Source organism: Mandrillus leucophaeus, unplaced genomic scaffold (genome assembly GCF_000951045.1).
Source record: "Mandrillus leucophaeus isolate KB7577 unplaced genomic scaffold, Mleu.le_1.0 Scaffold669, whole genome shotgun sequence".
NCBI lineage: Eukaryota > Metazoa > Chordata > Mammalia > Primates > Cercopithecidae > Mandrillus > Mandrillus leucophaeus.
In genome coordinates, this window is record NW_012107241.1 from 586,208 (window position 1) to 605,325 (window position 19,118).

A 19,118-nucleotide genomic window follows, 5' to 3' on the forward strand; every position below is an offset into this window, starting at 1 on the left:
TTCCGTGTGTAGGAGGAGTTAGAGGGAAGTTGAAAGCCAACATCTGGATCAATGTAATGTCAAGATCACAAAGAGAGAGACTCCAGGGGTCCTCTGTGAGAGGTGACACTGTTGGGGACCTTCCTGATTAATTCTGCCTGGACTTTGCTAGCCTGCACAACCTACATGCCTTTTCTTCCACTGCCTGAAAGACTTGGGTTGAACTCTAATTGTTGGAGAGAGATGTTCCTCCTTAATCATGAAACACCTTGGGAAGAAGTCTATAATGCAATCCTTAGTCCTACCCTGAACCTATGAGTCCTCTAAGTCAGGCCCTGATCTAGTGCAGTAAAGGGAAGGGTGGGCTTAATGGGAGCTTTGCCTGGGACCTGAACCTGGAGCACTTACCACATTAGGAAGAAAGGAACTCCCCATGATCGCTCCTGACCCTTGTGTCTCATGTACCCTATCCTAGTGGAAATGATCCTATTTGATATGCTATCCCTTAAAATAACTCGTATCAATGCTGTCCCGTAAAATAACTTGTATCAATATTAAAACGACTATTTCTACCCTTTGACGAGTAAATGCAGTGGTTCTTAAAGCGGTCTCGTCTCCCTACCCCACAAATCTTTTGCTACTGCCATTTTGGGAAGCTAAGCTAGGATAGTAAATTGACCAGAACACAGTCGTGGAAATTTCACCTGAAGTTAGTGAAATACAACTTTAAAGAGTCGGGAAAAAAAGGCTTAGTAAGAGGTCTACTCTTCCATAGGTTCATTTATTGAACTTACATTGGTTTTATTATCCCTTGTTTTCTGTCCCAGCTTTTCTGATGCCTCCACTGTTCCCATGGTATGCTGTTCCTCTATTCTTCTGTTGTAGGCTGACTTCTCTTACATGAAGCAAGTAAAGGATACTAATGAGAAAACCACTGTAGAATCCTGACCGTACCCTTAAATAGTTATGTGATGATGGGCAAATGATTTCACCCTCAGGCACTTAATATCCTCATCTGTAAAACCAAGGGATTAAACTTGAAGTTTATTAACACTTTTGAATTCCACTCAGAATTCCTAGAGGAACATCAGTGCCATTTCACTCAGAAAATGGGTAGACTAGGCCTGAGTTTCTTTAAGTTGTTGAGTTACCTGGTATTAGGAAGACTTGTGTGACTTGCACAGTGGAATCTAATCCCTCTGTCTTTCTTCAAGTTTGTTTATGCTGAATGTGATCTGTGGAACAGGGTTGTAGCACCACCTAGAAGCTTGTTAGAAATGCAGAATTTTAGTCAATACCAGGAACTACTTTATTTAACAAGGCTCCCAGGTAGCATGCGTGCACATTGAAGTTTGAGAAGTAAAGGCTTAGTATTTTCATGAAATAGGCTTGTATCCAAGTCTGCCATCTAGATAGACCCTACCTATGTAATCTCAGAAAATAGTTTTCTAAGGACCATGAAACTTGTATAGTTAACCTCTGTGCACACAGTGCTGCAAGTTTACATTTATTATGCAGGGCATTTATTGTTTATCTCCTTTTTTCTCACCCTTCAGCTTCCAGACTGGGGCTTGAGGACTTAGTGCAGGGCCTTCTAAAACAAAAAACAAAATGAACCAAAAGAAACAAAAAAAAAATTATCAACCTGTCTTTTGTCCTCTTTAAAATCAGACAACTACAGTTTTAAAGTGGCATGGTTTTATTTCTCCACTTGGCCTCCTGCACAATGAAATGTTGTGCCAACTGTAAATTCCTCGAATCTAAACAAGTGTCAGTCTTCATAATCAGCAAATGGCATTTTGGCACATTTGTTGAAACCCCATTTCAAGCCTGATGCTTTATGTTTTGGGAAAGTATGAAGAGCCATCTGTAATTTCAGAAACTGGTGGTCCAGGCAAGGAGCCCAGGAGAGAAGCTGTTCTCATCTCCCATTGGTTGCCTTTATCTAGTACTTGTTTCCCCACAGCAGCAGACTTGGCCACAGGAAAAGTGGCAGATACCATTCCCTCAAGATTCTTCCACTCAAACAGCCCAGGAGCTCCCCTGGAGAGTTCTCTGTTCTACATAGACTTATTAATGAAATTCATGCCCTGTCTTCCCCAACTCTAACACAGTCCTACTCAGGGTCACTAAGCATCTGCTCTTCCTCTCCCAACTCACATCAGTTGCTTCCTTAAAAACAGTCCATCTGCTTTCTGGAGTATCGATTGACCAGGAGAAAACCAAGGGGAAAAAAAAAAAAACCATGCAGTGAACTATGTATTTTATCAGTTTTTGCCTCATATATTTTGATATTCTCCTAAGTGCATACACATTTAAAATTATTATACATCCTTGGAAAGTTGACTCTTTTATCATTATTTAATGCTCAACTTTATCCCTGATTGTTGTTGTTGTTCTGAAGTTGACTTTGTCTGAAATTTATGTAACTACAGCAGATTTCTGCTGATTGATTTTGGCAGGGTATATCTTTCTCCATCCCTTCACTTTTAGCCTATATGAGTCTTTTTATTTAAAGTGGATTTTTGGAAACATGATATGGTTGGGTCTTATTTATTTGTTTTTGTTTGTTTTTAATCCACTTTGGCAGTCACTACTTTTAAATTATCTACCCATATCATTTATATTTAGAGTAATTATTGATAAAATTAGGTTAATATCTACCATGTTTGTCAACTGTTTACTGTTTATTGCATTTTTCTCTTTGACTTTTATTTTTGTCTTTTCTCACTTTAACCAGGCATTTTATGTGATTTCATTTTATCTCCATTCAATATATCCATCATGTTTCTTACGAATACTTTTAGTTGTGCCTCTGGAGTTTGCAATATGCATTTATCACTAATTTAAGCGCACCTTCAAATTACACTATATCACTTTACATGTAGTGCAGTTACCTTATAACAGAGCATTCCTAAGTCCTTCTTCCCATCCACTATGACATCACTGCCATTAATTTCACTTATATCTATATTTTAACTACCCAATTGTTACTATTATAACTTTAAACAGTTATCTTTCAGATCGATTAATAAGAATATGCATTTCACTTTTATTTATTTCTTCCCTGACATTTCCTTTCTTTACATAGATCTGAGTTTCTTACCTGTATCCTTTTTCTTTTTCCTGAAGAATTTGTCTTAATACTTCTTGTAGAACAGATCTGTGGGCAATGGATTCCCTTAGTTTTTCTTTTTGTCTGGGAAAGTCCTTATTTCTTCTTCACTTTTGAAGCTTAATTGTGCTGAACATATAGCTCCGTGTGTGTGTGTGTGTGTGTGTGTGTGTCAATTTTTTTTTTTTTTTTTTTTTTTGAGACAGAGTCTTGGTCTGTCACCCAGGCTGGGGTGCAATGGCACGATCTTGGCTCACTGCAACTTCCACCTCCTGGGTTCAAGTGATTCTCCTGCCTCAGCCTCCCGAGTAACTGGGACTACAGGCACATACCACCACACCTGGCTAATTTTTTGTATTTTTAGTAGCGACAGGGTTTCACCACGTTAGCCAGAATGATCTCGATCTCCTGACCTTGTGATGCACCTGCCTTGACCTCCCAAAGTGCTATGATTACAGGCGTGAGCCACCGCATCCAGCCGTCTTGTCTTTTAACACTTTAAATATTTTACTTCAATCTCTTTTAGCATGAATAGTTTTTGGCAAGAAACATGCTGCTATTCTTTTTCCTCTATAGGTAAAGTGTTCTCCCCCTTCCGCTCCGCAGACTTCTTTCAGGATTTTCTCTTTGTCTTTTGTTTTCTGCAGTTTGAATATTATAGTTGTAAATGTAAGCGTTTTTACCCTAAAAATCTACTGAATATTACAATACCTCAAAAAACGATTAAAGTGAATGAATGGATTTTACAGTACATAAACTACACTTCATTAAGCTTTTTTTTAAAAAAAGGTAGAATAAAGGCTTAAAAAAGCATGGATTCCAAACTCCATACAGAGTTTGATATCTGACAAAGGTTTTAAATATATATATATAAAATCTCATGTAAGCCTGACTGTATTCCTATACAATTCCACTTTCAGCTTTATGACTATGCTTACTATTATTTAAGAAGAATTGCCTAACATTATACCCTCATCCCTCCCTGAGACTCTGTCTATTTACAGACCCTCACTGCATTACTGAGTTCTTCCCCACACCTCACCTCATTTTCACATCTCACCATTAAGGATATCTGTTTGTTACATCACTTAGTAATAAAAACTGGTTTATGTGCAAAACAAACAAACACAAACTTTTAGCTTTAGATAGAAAATAGAAAAAAAAAAGTTTTCTACCTCGTAAGTTCCAAAAAGTACAATTCTGTAAATGAAGGGTCAGTGAAGTGTGGAGATTTGGTAGATCAGACTACATGGAGGCCAGTTTCAACTCTAACATGCAAAGAGTTTGGAAATCACCATTCTCATTATTACCACAAGAAAAAGCTGAACGAACATGATATGGTTTGGATTTGTGTCCCCGCCCAAATCTCAGGTGGAACTGTAATCCCCAGGGTAGGAGGTAGGCCTGGTGGGAGGTGACTGGATGATGGGGGTGGATTTTCCCATTTGGTGCTAACGCATGTTTTCTGCTTTACTGAGTTACGATAGACAAATAAAAATGATCAGTCTGTGTCTTTTGATTGGAGAATTTATTTCATTTACATTTAAAATAACTATTGATAAGTGAAGACTTATCACTGCCATTTTAATTATTTATGTTTGTTTTGCAGTGAGCTTGTTCTTCTCTTGCTTTCTTCCTTTATTTGATTTTTTATTTTTTGGTTTGATTATTTTCTCTTTATCTTTTGAGACTTTTCTTTGTGGTTATCTTAAGACTTTCATAAAAATATCTTGTGGTTAAAACCATCTGTTTTAAGTTAATAGCAATTACAACTGCATACAAAAACTCTATGATTGAAAGTATTACTATTTTTTACTTTTAAAAATAAAAATATGAATAGCTACTTGTTTTGAATATTAAAAACAAAGATTATAATACTTTATTAATAAATTAGCTGAATTATCTGGTTTTGGGAGAATCTGTAATTACTATTACATAAAACCATTAAAATGAATGTTACAGATATAATTAATACACAGCTACATATTTTCCATTTTGTACCAAATCTTTACTCTAAACAATAATCATCTTATCATAATGTTCGGGTGTAAATAAATATATGAATGACACTACCACCCTGGTACAAGATACATAGAGTTGCACACATTCAAAACAACCCTATCAGTTATGATAGACTAAAAATTAGCACATCTGCTGTTGTGATTTCTTAATGTCCATGGCTAAATAGACACACATTAAACAAAGAAGATATTGTAAAATGAAGCTGTAGTTCAGGCGGATCAGTTTATCTGAGGAATACATCAAAATATTCTCTTGTAACTATATCTATTAGAATGCATGATCAAAGGACATGGTGTGACGTTTAAAGGCATAGATTCTGAATTTTGGTTCAATAATTTCTGAAGCTCCAATAACTGATAGTTTGTTCCAAATGGCCTTAATATTGATTGGGACACCAAATACTTTCAGGCTTACATTTCCATTGAGAGATGTAAACTAGTGATTCATTTTAGACATTGAACTACTCCATCTGATTCCAAGGACTGGTTCAGTATTCTAACCTGTTATGGTTACCTGACTTATATCCCAACAGGTTATAGGCTTTGAAAGTGGGAGTGGGATCAGATAGAAGCATGAAATTTGTTTAGGAATTAGTGATGATTGAGGATTCCAAATCATTCAAGAGAGTTTCCAAGGATTCAAGTCCCTGATATTGCTTTCATTCCCATCTCTCCCCAGTAAAAATGCAGAATATTTTCAGTTCTATATTCCTCCATTAGACAGATCACACCTCTTCCATAGAAACCATCAAATTTTTAGGATGCCAAGAATTTTTCCACCAGGAAAAAAAAAAAAAATGATAGGAAGGGAGGAAGAACAAAAGGAAGAAAAGGAAATAGCAACTTCAGATATGTGTCACCCAATAAATAGCCATCATTATACTCCTTTCCATTTGGGGCTTGCAGTCTACTTCTCCACTGGGTTGTCGCAGATAAAGGAAGAAACATGATTGACAATTCACCGCAGACACTTATCCTGCCAAGAAACAACAAAGCACCTGTCATTGGATCAAGAATGCCTAGACTTAAGCTTGCTATTTATAAACAGAAAATTTTGCTGAAGGATTAGTTGAGGAATCAGTTGTTGCTAGACTATGTCTTGACTTACTTGAATACCTGGAGTAGGAAAAAAAAAAGAATTAAATTAAGCAGACTTAAACAAAGATGATGGAAATATAATGCAAATTTCCCCACAAGTCATACCATGGCAAGAGACCTCTTCTGAGAAATATGTAGTAAACTTTCTAGTGGGACTTTTTCCCTAGGAAACATAACATGAGCTAAATAAGTTTCTCTCACTCTCTGTTTGTTTCTCTGACACTTTATCTTATTCTTATTGTTATTATTGAGACAGACTCTTGTTCTGTCACCAGGCTGGAGTGCAGTGGTATGATCTCGGCTCACTGCAACCTCTACCCACCTAGTTTAAGCAATTTTGCCACCTCAGCCTCTGAGTAGCTGGCATTACAGGCATGTGCCACCATGCCCGGCTAATTTTTGCATTTTTAGCAGAGGTGGGGTTTCACCATGTTGGCCAGGCTAGTCTTGAACTCCTGACCTCAAGTGACCCACCTGCCTCATCCTCCCAAAGTGCTGGGATTACAGGCATGAACCACCATGCCCAGCCTATCTCATTATATTTTGATGCCATAATCTTGTCAGGGAATCCACGATAAAAACAGTAATGACCATAAGGTTATACAGAAGGCTTAACCAAATATCCAAATGAATCTATTAATAATTTGTCTCTCATCCAGAGACAGCTGCTTTCTGTATAGAGTCACTTTGGGAAGCAGTGATGATGTAGTGGAAAGACAGCTAAACCTGGGAATGCCTGGGCTCTTCTACTGTCTAACTTTAGAAAAGCCAGAATTGCTCTGAGGTTTAATGTCCTTATTTGTAAAGTGGAGTTAAGAAAATCCACTTTACACAGCTCTTAAGAATTAATTAGAACTACATAAAAGTGTATTGGAAAACTAGAACAACTGCAAATGTTAGGTGCTATTAATTATTAATGAGTATTTGAAAATCAAAATTAGTAATAAACTTATTTGTCTTTATAACACAAAGGGAGAAGCCATATTATTCTGGATTTGAGATACAACTCTATCATTAACCCACTCTGTTACCTTGGTTATGTTAATTAAAGTCTTTGAGATTAAGCTTTCTACTATAAAAAATAGATAGAAATAAATTTTTGGTAAATATTGAGAGCTATTAAATACAGAGCCCTCATCACAATTCCAGTATACAACAAATCCACAGAAAATGTTAGCTATTATTTAAAATGTGATGTACTTACTAAGACATCCCAACAAATCACGTTCATCCTCTGAGCCTCTATCTGAGCAGTGTCTGTACACCCTCCACAACCTGCTTTTCTCCTCTTTTACAAATGCTTCAGCAACAGCTTTGGTATTACAACGGTAATAGTTTTGTAACCTTTGTAACTACTTTTGTAACTGCTATGGGCATATTCATAATTGCTTTTGCTTTAGGGGTTAGTTGAATTATCATCATTAATTTAAAGCTCCACTTGTATGGTGTTAGGTCAGAATCATTGAAAAGTTTTGTGGTGGAAATAAAATCAAATAATTTCATACTAAGAAAAAACTTTAAGGTTTTTGAATTCATGTTATTCATTCAAATTGAGAATATCCTTAATGGTATACCTGAAAGATGATTCTCTTTACCTCTTCTTGAATACTTCCAGTGATGAGATCATTACATCAAAAGGTTGCTTATTTCATTGATGTAAAATTTCTAATAATTAAGCAATTCTTTTTTACATTGAACATAAATCTTTCTACTACATCTGCCCATGGTTCTTGAGTCTGTGTAAAACAACTCCTATCAAGTCTACCCACCAGCTTTGCAAGCATTTGAAGACCACATTAAATCTCTTTCTCTTCTTTTGGTGCAAGACTCAAATCTCTGTAATTCAGCATAGCTTAGTGCTTAAAAGAATTGGCTTTGAAATTACAGTCTCAGCTCATTTACTTTCTAGTTGTGTAATCTCTAGATTATTTAATCTGCTGTTCAGTTTCTTTGTCAAGTAATACTATCTACTTCCTAAAGTTTCATTTGGAGATTAAATGTAACAATGAATTAAACAAATTAGCATGACAGTTTATGGTAAGTGCTTACAGTGGATTGTTAATTAAATAATAACAGTTTAGTTGACTGTTTTTTGGTTTATAGCTCCTTTATTTATACTGGTCATCTTCCCAGCAATGTATCCAGTATGTGAGACTGTTTTTCTGTAGGAGTAATGACGTGAAGATACATCATGATAGTAGATGCATAATAAATAACTACTGATTAGGCTTCTGTCTTGAATAGTGATGTTTATTAGAGCTAGCCATATAGTCACATACATGTATAGATAATTTGAAAAGTGATGAGGTAAGTGGTAACACAAACTATCATGAAATCGTGAGCTTATGATATTGATCTGAATTGGAGCAAAGACTTGAAGGTGTAACAGACAACCAAACAACGGGATAGCAATGCAAGTGATCTAATGTTAAAACTAGTGTTTTTCTACTATGCAAACAGTCTTGGGGGAACATATTTCCCACTTTAGAGTATCCCTTTCCAATGATATTATTACTGTTATCTCATGATTGGGTGATGAATGTTACTCACAAACTAATTGCTCCCTCAGAGCTATCACTGAGTCCCAAGTAGGGCTTAAGGGGTTCTGAAAAGAAATTTCAAGAAAGCAATCCAGAGAGAGTGAGTGTGTACGGGTCTTGATTGTACCAATCCTATGAGATTTGATTCTTTATAAATAGGAGAATTAAGGCTCCTTTGGCTGGAGCACACTGTACTCTGCTGAGAAAAAGCAAATGTGAGATCTTGTTATAACAGTTGGGAAACTTGACTGTGCTCTCAGGTGGACAGTGTGAGTGTTCAAACTTCTACCTATGTCTCACTGTTAGCCTCTTCCCCTCACACACTAATGGGTTCACACATGGAGATCTTCCTTGTCTTTGGTGACTTCTTTCTGAAATGGACTTAAAAATCAAATTATGGAATCACAGGATATCATGGTGCTTGATCATAGGCAAGAACCAGATGCTCTCCCTCTTGCCTTTGCTGACCAAATTGATGAAAGCTCACGGGAATCTGTGTCGCTCAGAGAGACGATTCAGGTGAGGCTAGAATTAATAACAAGGGGCAGACTGCAGAAGCATTTCTTCCCCAGAATGTCACTGTTTCTATACTGTCTTTACTTTGCCGAGTTCTTGGGTAATATGTAGGTGACTCATTCTGGCTTGGTCGTTCTCTTTAGAGATGCTTTTCCATGACACTTGCCACAGCTTATGATTGGGATCCCTATGTTGAATGTGGCTCCACAACTTGAAAGCTCCTTAATTGGAGCTGATACTAAGGTCTGGTGTTCACGGAATAGAAAATACCTGTTATGTAATCTCTAAAACTAAATGAGGTATTTATCAATTGGGCTCTAAAGTCAAGATTGGAAATGATCAGGAGGAAATAGGACATGAAGACTTTTCCTACCTTAATATAAAGCAATGATGTGAATGCATCTGGAAAGAGTGTCATTGCCAAGCAATGGGTACCTTTCCAAGCAAGGCTGTCTTAGAAAGCAGAGGCAAACAGAGGGCACAATTGCCTAATGATTGAGGGCACAGGAAATGGAATTAAACAAATCTGTCACGTACTAGCTTTTTAAGCATGAGAAATGTGTTTGATTTTTCTAAGCTTCACTTTCCTATCTATAGATAAGAACAGCAATAATAATGGTAATTTCTTTTTATAGGTATACTTTAAAAATAAATAATAAATTTTTAAATGCTGAGCCTGTCCTTGGAACACAGTAAGTATTCATTAAATGGTGTGCGTGTGTGTGTGTCTGTGTGTGTGTGTGCGTGTGTGTGTATTACCATTATTATTACTGAGTAATGAGAGATCCCTGAATCTTTCAGGTGCTATACTCTGCTCTTAACTTATGTAAACTACCTCATTAGTGCTGTTCTTTGCCTTTCTTTACATGGATCACTGTATTTCTTACTTCATTACGGGAACATGACTTGGATGCTTTCCTTGCTGATACTGCTTCTCAATATTTCAGTTATCTTAAGTCGGCTTAGAAACAGAAGAACCAGAACAGCATCTCTTATTAGAGTTGGAGATCATTGACCTTTCAAGTCTAGAAAGATGTAATCTGAAGAGTATGTAATCTTAAATCTATTCAATGATGTTATTTAATGAAATATTTTTTGCAAATAGTTACAGGATACAGACATTAAAGGAAGGTACTTAAGAATTAAGTTTAAGATACATAAAATAAAGGGAACTAAGCTATGAAGATGCAAAGGCATAAGAATGATACAATGGACTTTGTGGACTTGGGGGGAAGAGTGGGAGTGGGGTGAGGGGTAAAATACTACAAATATGGTGCAGTGTATACTGCTCAGGTCATGGGTGCACCAAAATCTCACAAATCACCACTAAATCATGTACTTATGTGACTAAAAACTACCTGTACCCCAATAACTTATGGAAGAAAAGAAAAAAATTTTTCATTAGGGTTCATAGTTTTGCCAGACATTTTAGCAGATACTTCATAAACTTCAATACTAGGATATTTGTGTTACCGATGTTATAATAAGCATGATTTCCATTTGGCAGATGATGAAACTAAGTCTATGAAAGACGTCATGTAAATTGTTTTAACAAGTATAGCTAATAAATGGAAAAGCCAGGATTCATATTAAGTTTTCCAGTTTCTAACATAATTATTTTTCTGTTAGGTTGCAGAGGACAATGGATAGTAGAAGTTTCTTATGTAAAGACATCACAAGAGTTCAAATAGTAAATATACTCAAAAAGAATAAATCCATGGTACACAGGCTTCTAACTTAAGTTGAAGTGTTTTAAATATGCCTCTAAACTTCTCATCCTGTAGAAGACAAGCATCTGCCTTTACAAAGCATTCCTTCCATGAGTTGAATAGACTGACTCTAAAATAGGCATTTCCTTATTATCTGATTTTTTTTTTACATGGATCTCTCTCTTGCCTTTCCTAAGAAGGCAGTTCGTTTCTTGTTAAAAACATAGCCAAAGCACTCATCAGCAAAAAGCTTGAGAACTTGACATTGGTATTTAGACTTCGGTGTCTTGGGTACCTTTTCAAGGTCAGATGTTTTCACAGTCATGAAGAATCTCTCGGTGGTGTCCGAATTCATCCTGCTGGGCATCCCGCACACAGAGGGTCTGGAGACTATGCTCTTGGTCCTGTTTTTGTCCTTCTACATCTTCACCCTTATGGGGAACCTGCTCATCTTGCTGGCTATTGTCTCCTCCACTCGGCTTCACACGCCCATGTACTTCTTCCTGTGCAAGCTGTCTATTTTTGACATATTTTTCCCTTCTGTGAGTTCCCCTAAGATGCTGTACTATCTTTCAGGGAATAGCCGAGCCATCTCCTATGCAGGCTGTGCATCCCAGCTCTTCTTCTACCATTTCCTGGGCTGCACTGAGTGTTTCCTGTACACGGTGATGGCCTATGACCGCTTCGTCGCCATTTGTCATCCTCTACGCTACACCGTAATCATGAGCCACAGAGCGTGCGTCATCCTAGCCATGGGGACCTCATTCTTTGGCTGCATTCAGGCCACCTTTCTGACCACTCTCACCTTCCAATTGCCTTACTGTGGCCCCAATGAGGTGGACTATTATTTCTGTGATATCCCAGTCATGCTGAAGCTGGCTTGCGCAGATACCTCCGCCCTGGAGATGGTGGGGTTCATCAGCGTGGGCCTGATGCCCCTCAGCTGTTTCCTTCTCGTCCTCACCTCTTACAGTCGCATCGTCTTCTCCATCCTGCAGATCCACTCTGCCGAGGGCCGACGCCATGCCTTCTCCACCTGTAGCGCCCACCTCACTGCCATCCTGCTTTTTTACATGCCAGTGGTCCTCATTTACCTGAGGCCAACCCCCAGCCCCTGGTTGGATGCAACTGTTCAGATTCTGAATAATCTGGTCACCCCCATGCTGAACCCCTTAATCTACAGTCTCAGGAATAAGGAGGTGAAATCATCACTAAGGAGGGTCCTACATCAGCTGGGCTTCCTCCCTGAGCAGTTGTAGAGAGAAACAAGTAACTACCACTTCAACCACACTTCACAGCTTATAACAATTTTTTATTTGGTGCTCACAAATATTTTTGAAATTGAGGGCACAGGTATTATTATTTCCATTTTACAATGTGGAGACTAACACTCAAAGTAACTTGTCCAGGGACATGTAAGGAGTGAATGGCAGAATGAGGACGCTAGAGCTGGTTTTGTGACTCTGGGGCCTGTGCTCTCTTGAGGAAATCATACTGAGAGAGAGAGAGAGAGAGAAAAAAAAAAAAACTCTTCTCAGCAGGCAGAACAGCTTGGAGCTTCTGCTTCTCAATCTGTATTTTCTTCATCCTCCCACATCCCCTCCTCCTCTTCATTTCCCTCCCACTGTGACATTTATTCATCTTGACTGCAGTGACTATATCCTCAAATGCCTGCATTGGATAAGTCCTTATTTTTATTCATCTACAAGTTGTTAAAAATGTTATTCAGTCCAAAAGGAATGAGGAATGCCTCCTACAATATGGATGAACTTGAAAAGCTAATGCTCAGTGGGAAAAAAAAGCCAGACACAATAGGTCACATATTGTATGATTCCATTCCTATTAAATATCCAGAGCAGGTAAATCCATTAAAACAGAGGAAATTGATTTTTTTTTTTTTTTTAGTTTGATTGTGGGGTGATGAAAATGTTTTGGAACTAGGTAGAGGTGATGATTGCACAACTCTGTGAATGTGCTATGTACAATATGAATGTGAATGTACACAACTCCACTGATTTGTTCACTTTAAAATAGTTCATTTTTTGTTATGTAAATTGTACCTCAATTTAAAAAAATCACTCTCTCAAAAAAAAGAAAAAAAAGAAAGAAAAGAAAAAGTGGGTTTTTTGTTGTTGTTGTTGGTGGTGGTGGTGGTGCATCCCAATTGATTTAAATAGAATCCTGTTACTTCTGAACCATAAGGAAGTTGTACAAAGAGAAAGGCTTCTGGCTGGGACCTGAGGCAGTCTCCTATGGGTAAAGCAGAGATACTAGTGTGCTGTGTCACTTCCAAACCCTGCCTGCCGTGTTTAGACCTGGAAACAGGCCCTGGCTGTGAAGATGCAGCATGTGAGTGAGATGCGAAGGTAGGTAGGGGAATCCAAACAAGGGCAACTGTGCTGTGATCCTGAAGGGGTGACCTGCCCCTGTTAGGTGGAAGGAGAGACTTTGTTATGCCCAGACCGTTTATTCCCCGAAGAAGACCACCAGAGTCCAGAGTCAAAGCTAAGCAGCAAGGATCTTTATTACAGGTTCGAACCTGGAACTCTCCCTCGCTCGTGAAACGAGACGGGCAGGAGAGCTCCCCCACTGAGCTCCGAACAATGTTATATAGTCTAAGAAAAGTGGGCATAGAGTTATTATACAAATCAGATATATGATTGGCTAGTGTTTGAACAAGGCGATTTGGCTAACTATGATTGGTTCCCGCCATTTCTGATATTTCGGTTCAAACTTTGAGGCGGGAGAGCAGGTTTATGGCAGCAAGAGTTTATCTTACTTAAACACGTCTTGTGACCTTGCCTCAGAACTTACAAAATCTCTGGTATGTGCAAAACAAAATCTCTGGTACGTGCAGAAAAACAGGTGCTCACAGAACTTACGAAATCTCTGGTATGTGCAAAGATTAGAGAGCAGAACAAAGGGTGTAGCGGGTGGGGGGCGGGTACACATCTATCTTTGTGTCCTTTCAACTTGAGAAAAGAAATGAGACACAGAGACAAAGTATAGAGAAAGAAAAAGTGGGCCCAGGGAACCGGCGCTCAGCATACAGAGGACCCGCACTGGCACCGGTCTCTGAGTTCCCTCAGTATTTGTTGATCATTATCTGTACCATCTTAGAAAATGGGAAGTGGCAGAATAATAGGATCATTGTAGGGAAAAGGTCAGCAGTAAGACAAATGAATAAAGATCTCTGTGACATGAATAAGTTTAAGGAAAAGTGCTGTGCCTTGATATGCATATGAAAACATCTCCATAAACCTTTTTAGTGCATAAAGAGCAGCATTGCCACTAGCACGGCCCACCTTCAGCCCTAAGGCTATTTTCTCTTTTCTCAGTAAATGGAACATACTATCAGGTTTTACACCCAGATGTTCCATTGCCCAGGGGCGGTCAGGAGACAGAGGCTTTTCTCTATCTCAACCGCCAAGAGGCCTTCTTTCCTCTTATACTAGTCCTCCTCAGCACAGACCCTTCACGGGTGTCAGGCTGGGGGACGATTAGGTCTTTCCCTTCCCATGATGCCATATTTCAGACTGTCACATGGGGAGAAACCTTGGACAATACCTAGCTTTCCTAGGCAGAGGTCCCTGCGACCTTCTGCAGTGTATGTGTCCCTGGGTACCTGAGATTAAGAGAATGGTGATGACTTTTCACAAGCATACTGCCTTCAGGCACTTGTTTAACAAAGCACACCCTGCATAGCCCCAAATCCCTTAAACCTTGAGTCACCACAGCACAAGTCTCTTGCAAGGACAGGGTTGGGGGTAGGGTTACAGATTAACAGCATCTCAAATACAGAACAAAACGGAGTCTCTTATGTCTACTTCTTTCTTTATAGACACAGTAACAGTCTGATCTCTCTTTTCCCCACATTTCCCCCTTTTCTTTTCAACAAAACCGCCATCGTCATCATGGCTCCTTCTCAATGGTCACTGTCTCTTTGGAACTGTTGGGTATACCTGTGGACTAACAGCCTGGCTGGGACCCAAGGCAGTCTCCTACGGGTAAAGCAGAGATACTAGTGTGCTGTATCACTTCCAAACCCTGCCTGCCAGGCTTAAACCTGGAAACAGGCCCTGGCTGTGAAGATGCAGCATGTGAGTGAGATGTGAAGGTAGGTAGGGGAATCCAAACAAGGACAACTGTGCTGTGATCCCACGTTAGAAAGTCTGGCTTTGAGTAGGGCACAGTGTCTCACATCTGTAATCCTAGCACTTTGGGAGGCTGAGGTGGGTGGATCACCTTAGGTCATGAGTTCAAGACCAGCCTGGCCAACATGGTGAAACCCCATCTCCACTTAAAAACAAAAATCAGCTGGTCATGATGGTGGGTGCCTGCAGTCCCAGCCGCTCAGAAGGTTGAGACGGGAGAATCCCTTGAACCCAGGAGACAGTGGTTGCCGTGAGCCAAGATTGCGCCACTGCACTCCAGCCTGGGTGACTGAGTGAGACCCCATCTCAAAGAAAAAAAAAAGAAAAGAAAGTCTTGCTCAGTACAACGAAGAGGCAATGCTGGGTACAAGATGTTATCGTTTGGTGTCTTTGGCTTCTCTGTTGACTAAAAGGGTTCGATTTTGGTCCCCCTTCTTACATTTCTTTATTTTTTGGCTGAAATATGCTAAGAATGAGAAGTGAGCTATTGTTTTCATAACTGAATTCATTGAGAATCCTATCATACTGGGGAAATATGTTGCTGCGAACTTTGCTCTAACAGGGCTGTAAAGAGGATGATGGAAGAGTAGAGGGCAGAAGCAGAGACCAGTGCTTTTTCCCCACCTACACTTCTTAGAATTAGAGAGTAGTCAAGAAAGGACCAGAACAAATGAGCAACACTATGTCAGTGCCTCCAGCCAGTGGTTAAGCCTGCACAGCTCCTGGAAGGGAGACAAACGTTTGCCTGGTCACTACTCAAACTCCTAAAAACCTCCTTCAGTGCTGTTTCCCCCTTGTTTCCAGTAAACAAAAGCCTAAAAGGGAAGCTAGAAATACATCTCAAATTATTTCAAATTTATTCCAAATCGCAAGCCCTTCTCAAGCCTCTTTGAGTCCACTCTGAAGACCCCTTCCCATGCCTCAGTTTTCTGGTTGTAGCAGCATAGTCAGTAAAAACAGATGAATTTGTAAAGATAAAAGATGGGATCTGATTCCTTTTCAGATTTTCACTCATTCAGACATTGTTTGATGAATAACTCTGTGCAAGGGTGAGGAATACAAAGTGAAAAAGATATGACCCCAGCTGCACCGAAATGAGAGTCTGCTGGAGAAACAAACAGACATACAACTAACTAGAACATCCCATCATTAAACTATGATCAAGATGTACAATACAGCAGAAAATCTGGAGTGCGTTTTCCTCATTTGAAGAAAGGACCTTACAGCAAAGGTGTTGAAGATTGAAAATGTTATGTTGTTTGTTTTTTCAATATTAAGAATGGCTGAAGAGTCTTTTCCAGGGAGAGGCAACATATTTCTCAGTCTTTATATATGAGGGGAGAGCGGTGAGAGATGATTATTTGGGCAGGTATCACTTAACTGTTTGCCATTTGTGACCAAATGCCTTTGCAGGAAAAATAAAATTTAGTGTGCCTTCTGTTTTCAGGGTTCTTCTCCAGCTCAGTTCTTTGTTCATTGGATTTGATGTCTTGAACAAAAAAACCATATCCCTTTCTCCTTAAATAAGATGACTTTTCTGCTCATCCCAGTGGTTCTGAGAGATGCTGCTCTTAAGTCTCCAGGTAGTGTCTGAGTTCTCTTTCCACCTAAGCAGTAGCCCAGAATGCCAGCCCCAACCTGCAGGTGTGCAGGCCCAAGTTGGGTGTGAGGGTGAGCTGATATTTTTCTGTGTTCTATAATCTAAGGGGTAGTGTAAGAAGAACTTGAGAAGAACTGTCAAAGGGAAAACCTCAAACCAGGTAGACAATCTAGAAGAATATTTAACCCACAGAGGCAAAGCAAGACAAAAAAATCAAGTGTCAAGACCAGGGAGGCCAGAGAAGAACAAGAATATTGAAGCGGAGGATCAGAGGATGTTTTGAGCAGAACAGGCTCCAGCATAGCCTTTCCTGAGACAATGGGTTGAAGCATGGTCTAAGAGGTGCATCCAAGACCTGATGCCAAGTGGATTCTAGTTTCTTTAAAGGCTTCTTTGTTCTCCCCCCATTTTGTTTTCTTTTTGCAAGACACTCCTGTATTTTCCAGTCACTGTTCCTTTTTGCTCTATTCTATTTTTTTTACAAAACTGATGCCTGTTCTGAGTTTCACTTAGGTTGTTTTGTTTTACCTGTAGTCCCAAGAGCACAAAACTATGATGGGGGCATCCAAAATGAAAACCTATGATGTGAACACTAAAAGTGAACCTAAGGTAATGGCCACTGACATGGCAGGGGAGGATTGTGAAGAGGGGTTTTCAAAGGAGCATTCACAGGGTCTGGGACCTGTTCTGTTTATTTCCTGCCCTCTCCCGGCCCTTGCTGGTTTGTTCTAAATCAAATTGATTAAAATGAATGAATAACCAGTCAGAAATAATGTTTTCAGTCACTCAATTGGCAATTACTTTTGGTCAAGGATATTGACTCCACCTTTGCAAAAATAATTAGTCAAGCTAAGAGAATAGCATTATTACATTATATGTTGTATTAGTTCACTTAGGGTAAGAGGGGCAATAATACCTGTTATTGTGGGAGTGCTACACTGGTGAGAAACAATCGAGCCTACTCTATATCATTCCTTTTACATTCTGTTTAAAAATATTATTTTAATTATTGTTTTGCTGATAAGCTATAATAATGATACCATAAAAAGCCATTCTTTATTGTCCTGTTGGATGTCTGTTTTAAAAAAAGTTTTTATTAAATATTAAACATTTAGAAAATAATACTCATGAAAAATATGTAAAATACAAGGAACTGTGATACAATGATACAATGAACACGTGCATCCCATTACCTAGTATAAAAAAAAAGAGTAATGCTAGTGCCTTGGAAATTCTCCATAGACCTTGGCCTGATCACACATTCTTCTTTCTCTCTAGAAGTTATTATTCTCTCAAGTTTTGTGTTTATTATTCCTTTGATGTTATTTGCATTTCACCTGCTATGTTTGTGTCCCTAAACACCTGTGTTTGTAACCCTTCTCTGCAAAGCTTTGAACTTTTATTAATATAATTCTACTGAAATTGGCTTTTTTCACTTAACTATTACATATATATTTCAATTTCTTACCCTTTTATTTTTAGTTGACATAATAATTTTACATTTATGGAATACAGAGTGATTTTCAATATGTGTACACAACATGTAATGATCCAATCAGGGTGATTAGCATACCCATCGCCTCAAACATTTATTTCTTTGTGTTGTGAACGTTCAAAGTCCTCTCTTCTAGCTTTTTGAAACTATATAGTAAATTATTTTTAACCATATTTACCCTGTAGTGCTATAGAACACTAGAACTTCTTCCTCCCATCTAGCTGTAACTTTGTATCGATCAACCAACCTTTTCTTATCCTCCATTTTCCCTTCCCCTTCCAAGCTTCTGATAACCACAATTTTACTCTCTGCTTCTATGAACTTAATTACTTTAGCTCCCATATATGAGTGAGACTATGTGGTATTTATCTTTCTGTGCCTGACTTATTTCACTTAACATAATTATGTATTGCATATGTCTGAAATTAACTCATTATTTTCAAAGCGTAGTGTCTCATTGTATGAATATATAAACATATATTTGCTACTGTTTTTATCCGTAAGTAAATAAGTATACATTTCCAAAATAGAAGAACTATTTTTTGTTTCTGTTTCTATTTTGAGACTGGGTCTCCCTCTGTGTCCCAGGCTGGAGTGCAGTGGTGCAGTCACAGCTCACTGCAGCCTCTACCTCCTGGGCTCAAGTGATCCTCAGCCTGCTGTGTAGCTGGGACCTCCAGCATAGGCCACCACGTCCAGCCAATTTTTGTAGTTTTTGTAGAGACAGAGTTTAGCCATGTTGGCGAGGCTGGTCTCAAACCATTGGGCTCAAATGATCCTCTCACCTTACCCTCCCAAAGTGCTGGGATTATAGGTGTCAGACACCACACCCAGCCCAGAACTCCTTTATTTTAAATTAACACGTTTTGATGAGTTTTTTGTACTTATTAA

At 38.8% G+C, this 19,118-nt stretch overlaps 1 protein-coding gene across 1 annotated transcript; it reads left to right on the top strand.

The window, feature by feature from the left end:
• Positions 1 to 11,301: 11,301 nt before the first annotated feature.
• Positions 11,302 to 12,237, top strand: LOC105554978 (olfactory receptor 149-like). Its single transcript, XM_012001651.1, has one exon. The coding sequence runs from the start codon at positions 11,302 to 11,304 to the stop codon at positions 12,235 to 12,237; it is 936 nt and encodes a 311-aa protein (XP_011857041.1).
• The last annotated feature ends 6,881 nt before the right edge of the window (positions 12,238 to 19,118 follow it).